This window comes from Lucilia cuprina, chromosome 5 (genome assembly GCF_022045245.1).
Source record: "Lucilia cuprina isolate Lc7/37 chromosome 5, ASM2204524v1, whole genome shotgun sequence".
Lineage (NCBI taxonomy): Eukaryota > Metazoa > Arthropoda > Insecta > Diptera > Calliphoridae > Lucilia > Lucilia cuprina.
In genome coordinates this window covers 24,487,676-24,493,449 of record NC_060953.1, presented here as the reverse complement: position 1 = coordinate 24,493,449, position 5,774 = coordinate 24,487,676, and the positions used below count along the sequence as shown (strand labels likewise).

Genomic DNA, 5,774 nt, shown 5'->3' with positions numbered 1-5,774 from the left:
GTTTACAAATATTGCTGAAGTTATGAATGTAATGCTAACATCCGCTACATGTTATTATAATTTAAACCCAAATTTCGAACGAAATCTCCAAATCTGTACATAAAATGGGAAGAATTTTATAATTTAAATTTGTTTTCCAAAAAGTCATATGTGGAATGTATTTGTCAAAATTTATCGGAATATAATTGACCCTATCCTTCATAAAAAGTCACCTCTGAAAATGACTTTAAAGCTCATAATGTACTGCAATATAGCAACAAAACTCAATATAATCAAAGTTTAAAGGAACTAAAATATCTTTGTCAGATTTTATGAGAATTGGTCCATAATTGACCATACGTCTCATTTAAGATCCCGTACAGAAAATTACATTAAAGCTCATAACTGTCTTCATAATACCAGTTTAGCGACGAAATTTAACATAAAACAAATAAAAATAATTTTGTTTACTTTTTTCTTAATTTGGTTATTTTTTATTCGAATTTTGTGCTTAGTGGACCAATATGGGCGGAAAGTGTTTAAACATTCACAACCGCAGTCACTTCATCAGAATTTTCAGAACTCAGTACACTATTGATAAAATTTTGGGAGCAAGATGAAATACCCAAAACTCGCCTTAAATCAGAAGAAAATGATTTTGTTGAACAATTTTACACTCAAACAACTACTCGAAACAAAGATGGACGATATATTGTAAGGCTACCTTTTAAAAAAGAATATCACGAATCAGTCTTCTTAGGATCATCTAGATTTATCGAATTAGCTCAATATGCCAGCATGGATAAAACTTTAGGAAAAAATAAGGAATTGCAAGTCGAATATAAATCTGTTTTGGATGAGTATTTAACTCTAGACCAGATGGAAAATACAACATCGAATGAAATCAATTGTGAAGGTAAATATAATTCTTATTACTTGCCTCATCATGCGGTCGTGCTACTAGATCATAAAACTACAAAGGTAAGAATTGTGTTCAATGCCACTAGGAAAACAAAATCAAATTTTTCATTAAATGATGTTCTGTACACAGGACCTACAATTCAAAATGATTTAATAACGGTAATTCCAAATTGGAGAAGATATAAATATGTGGTGACATACAGAAAATGTATCGTCAAATCCTAGTTCATCCAAACGATAGAGCATACTAGAGAATTTTATATCAACCTGAACAAAATGGCCCTATTAAAGATTACGAATTGAAAACTGTTACGTTTGGAGTGAATAGTGCGCCTTTGCTAGCAATTCGTACGTTACATCAACTAGCGTCAGATTCAAAAGCCGAATCCCCCAAAGTATCATCCATTTTAAGGTATGAAACTTATGTAGATGATATATTAACTAGAGGATTTTCAATTGAAGAAACTCGAGATGCACAAAATGAGCTAATTAAAACTCTAAAGTCGGCTGGATTTTTACTCAAGAAAATAACAGCAAATGATGCACAATTATTGGCAGATTTACCAAAAGACGATATAAGTATATGATTCCGATTTTTTACGTTTTCACGAAACTAGCTCAACTAAAACTTTAGGTATAAAGTGGAACGCAATCTTAGATACATTTAAGTCCGTCTACGAAAATAACAAAGCTCCAAGTTCTATCAGGAGTAGCAAAACTGTTTGATCCAGCTGGATGGCTAGCTCATATAGTTATCAGAGCAAAAATATGTATGCAGTAGTTATGGTTAGAAGGTAAAGAGTGGGATGAAGAAATTTCTGGGGAATCTCTACAAAATTGGAACAATCTAGTACAAGACTTATCTGAAGTTGAACTAATATCAATTCTTCGTTGTATTCAACAATGCAAATTCACGGCTTCTGCGATGCATCAAAATCCGCACATTGTGCTACTGTATATATTAGGTGTCAAAACATATTCTCAAAACATATTCTCAAATTTATTGGTAGCAAAAAGTAAAGTAGCCCCTTTACAAACTGTCTGCCTCCCGCGCTTAGAGCTTAATGGCGCAGTGTTATTAGCAAATTTAATTAATTATGTAATAACCTCTCTTAATTTCAGTAAAAGCGAATGATATCTATGGACGGACTCAGCTATAGTCCTTGGATGGTTATCAAAACCACCTTCATCGTAGGAAACCTATGTGGCGAACAGAACAGCACGAATACGAATGATATACTAGACAATTTTTCATCATATGGCAGAGCTTTACGTGTAATATGCTACATTTTTAGATTTTTTCATAATGCTACTAAGAAAATGAGGAAAACTCTTAATCATAATACTCACATTTCTTTAACACAAAATGAAATGAAATTTGTAAAGTCAAGAGTAATTGTTTTAGCTCAAAAAACATTTTATAACGAAGAATATCAATGCGTAAGTAAATCAAAAGATATTTCAAATAAAAGTCAGTTGAAAAGTTTAAACCCATTCATAGACAAAGATTCAATTTTAAGAGTAAATGGTAGATTAGCCCATTCATCACTACCATATGGTGAACGTTATCCCATCATTTTACCTGGCAACTCCAAAAGCTATACATTTAGAGCCATGTTCAGAATTATCATCAGCGGCATTTCAAGCTGCTTTCGCTCGCTTCAATGGGAGGCGGGGGCTCCCCCAAAGGTTAGTTACGGACAATGGACGAAATTTCCTAGGTGCTAGTAGAACTCTTGAACGAGAATTTTCTGCGTTTGTTAAAAATAGTGCCCAAGATGTAGCGCCGAAATATATAACACATGGTTTGAATGGAGTTTCATTCCACTTCATGCACCGCATATGGGCGGCCTCTGGGAAGCAGCCGTAAAAAGCTTCAAGTATCATTTTAAACGAATTGCAGGGGCTCACAAGTACACCATTGAGGAATTCGCTACTGTTTTAGCACGGATAGAAGGAGTGCTCAATTCACGGCCAATATCAGCAGTATCGGAAGATCCTTCAGATCTCACAGATCTAACGCCAGGACATTTTTTAAGAGGTGCCCCTCTGATGGCGTTCCCCGAACAAGATTGTTCGAATATGTCGGTAATAAATAGATGGGAAAAGCTGAAAGTTATACATCATCAATTTTGTCACCGGTGGAAAAATGAGTATCTAAAATCACACCATAAGAGGTATAAATGGAAAACCTCATGTCAAAATATGCAGATTGGAGATTTAGTCATTGTTATGAATGATCTACTACCACCTCACGAGTGGAATCTTGGCCGAATTGAAAAAACTTGTTCAGGTTCAGATGGTAATGTACGAACTGCCGACGTACGTACCGCTAATGGTGTAATTAAACAGCCTATCGTCAAATTGTGTTACCTTCCTTTTTTGAATCAAGAAGAAGCTGAGGTACACTCAAACCTTAAAGTTCAATCCTCTATTTCAAAGTAAAATACAAAATTCCAATCTCAAATATCTTAGTTTATCATTATCATCAATTTCTACCATAGCTTAAAAATGCTGTATTTAAATTGTCCTAATAAAGATTTATTATTATTCAAAATTTAAGATGTTGGTGGCTGTTAATCCATATTCACATTTTCAATCCAACAATTTCCCTATAATATACTAATTGAACTATTTTTTCCTTCTATCTATTATTACAGCAGGTCCAATCGACGACTAACAGCGACTCGGATCCAACAGCCCGAATGATAAGAGAAGTGTGGTACCAAGGGATTAGGAGGTGTACTATTGTGTGATATGCACAGCCATCACGGGCTCAAGTTTTGCCGGAGGTTCCGGAAAATGACGCCACAAAAAAAGAGACGTAGTTGAACGTCTTGGGTATTGCACCAATTGTTTGGCTAGAAGCCACAACATAGGTTCCTGTACCTCCATGGAATCATGCGTAAAATGCAGACAACTGCACCATACCCTATTGCACCCAACGAGGAGAGTCAGCCCACAGTCAAGAACGACCACTAGCAGTAATCGACGCAGTCGTAATAACACTGAAACCCAGCTACATCGTCATCATCACTATCAACATCGTCATCATCACCATCAACATCGTCATCATCACCATCAACATCGTCAACATCATCGTCAGCAACGTCAGAAAAACAACAACGTCATCAACCTCAACAACGTCATCAACCTCAACAACGTCATCAACCTCAACAACGTCATCAACCTCAACAACGTCACCAACCCCAACAACCGCCAGCTCCAGTTGCATCTCCTGCTACCAACCCACTCCAGACCAACATATTTTGGCGGAAGCTATCAAAACTCTAGAAAATGTATTATACTTCCAAAGTAAAAAAGAGTAGATACACAAGGGTCGAGGCCGGCGCCATGTTTAAACTAAGATTTAAACCACTATTTAATTAGATTTTTTTTGTTATATAAATCAAGTAATGTAGTATTTATCATAGCTGTAACATGTGAATAGAATAAGAAATAAAAATATTTTTCATATTATTATAAGTAGTATTTCTTATTATAAATGATTTGAAATGTATATTATAAATAAAAAATATTACATTTCATTCATACAAAATAATTTAATAAGCAAATATATTTTTATATAATAAAACAAATTAATATTAAAAATAAAATAACTTATATTTTGTATAAAAACACTAATCAATTTTTACTTGAATAACAAAAACTAGAAAAAAATCAAATTTCAATTACATAAATACCAAAATATGTTAACAAAAGTTCAAAAATTTGTATTTATTAAATTTTTAAACGAATAGATTAATTCAAACAAAATTTATTTGAATATTTTATATTCAAATAAATTTTTAGGAATATTTATATTTAGAGATTTTGAACAAATAAATTTATTAATAAAAATATGTATAAGTTAATGATATGTACTTATACAAAAGTTTTTTTCTATACTTACCTCCTATGTACATTAAAACAAGTAAGACATTATGGTATTGTTTATTAAAGATATGGTTAAAGTAACAATGTTAATAATTTGCTAATTCAAATTGTGCAGAACTATAGAAGAGTTTTGTTTAAAAACTGTTTTTAAAATCACCAGTTGCTCAAAATGTTCATCTAACATAGAATTTCTCCTAGGAGTATTTAATAAACCTGCTATTGAAAATTATAGTTCCACCGGAGCCGATGAAGTAATTGGAGTGTTATATTTCATAAATACTTCATAAATTCTAGGAAATTTCTTCAAATTTCTAAGCGACGTATCAGCATCACTAAGATAGGAAAGTAATTCATTTTCGGATGGAGTTGCTGTTGAATTAGTGGCATCTAAAAATATACATTTGAGTTATAATAATTTTTAGTTTTAATGTAGTCTTATATGTATATTTCTAATAAAATTGAAGTAGGGACGACTTTCTTTTTTGATTCTTACCTGTTCCATATTCCAAAAAACAAACTTTTTAGCGAAATTCTCCTGAGGTATATTTTCTGAAATTTCTACAGCATTCATGGCAGAAATTACAATTTCATGAACTTCATATTTGTTCATTTCTGTTGTTTGCGATATAACATTAAACCATTTAAGTTTCACTTCTGGGTGACATACAGAAGCTAGAATCGCGTAGTGAGCCGATTTATTTAATTTAAAAAAATCGATGAAACGACGTTCAATAGCAGCTAAAAGTTCGTCAATAATATTTTGTTTTGTAACACTGCATTCATTAATTGACATTTTCTTATATTTTAGTTTTATTGTGACCAAAGTTGGCAACAAAAACCCATATAATATATAATCAGCTTGTAAAAAATCTATTGCCATCGAAATTGGTTCCATTATTGTAAGGTAATCTTTCAAATATTGTATGTCAATGCTGGTGAATTGCGATATGGTCAAAGATTCGCATATTTGTTCTAAT

General features: G+C 32.6%; 1 protein-coding gene across 1 annotated transcript; it reads left to right on the top strand.

Annotated features, from left to right (window-relative positions):
- The first annotated feature begins 503 nt into the window (after positions 1-503).
- LOC124420196 lies at positions 504-4,541 on the top strand. Its single transcript, XM_046952407.1, has 3 exons — positions 504-507; positions 539-895; positions 3,561-4,541. Exons 1-3 carry the CDS (start codon positions 504-506, stop codon positions 3,578-3,580), a joined length of 381 nt encoding a protein of 126 aa, XP_046808363.1. The 3' UTR covers positions 3,581-4,541.
- Positions 4,542-5,774: the final 1,233 nt, after the last annotated feature.

Bases quoted from the DNA above. Each gene is read 5' to 3' on its own strand.
- LOC124420196 (XM_046952407.1), top strand. The intron at 896-3,560 runs GTAAATATAATT...CTATTATTACAG, and splicing joins GAATGAAATCAATTGTGAAG to CAGGTCCAATCGACGACTAA.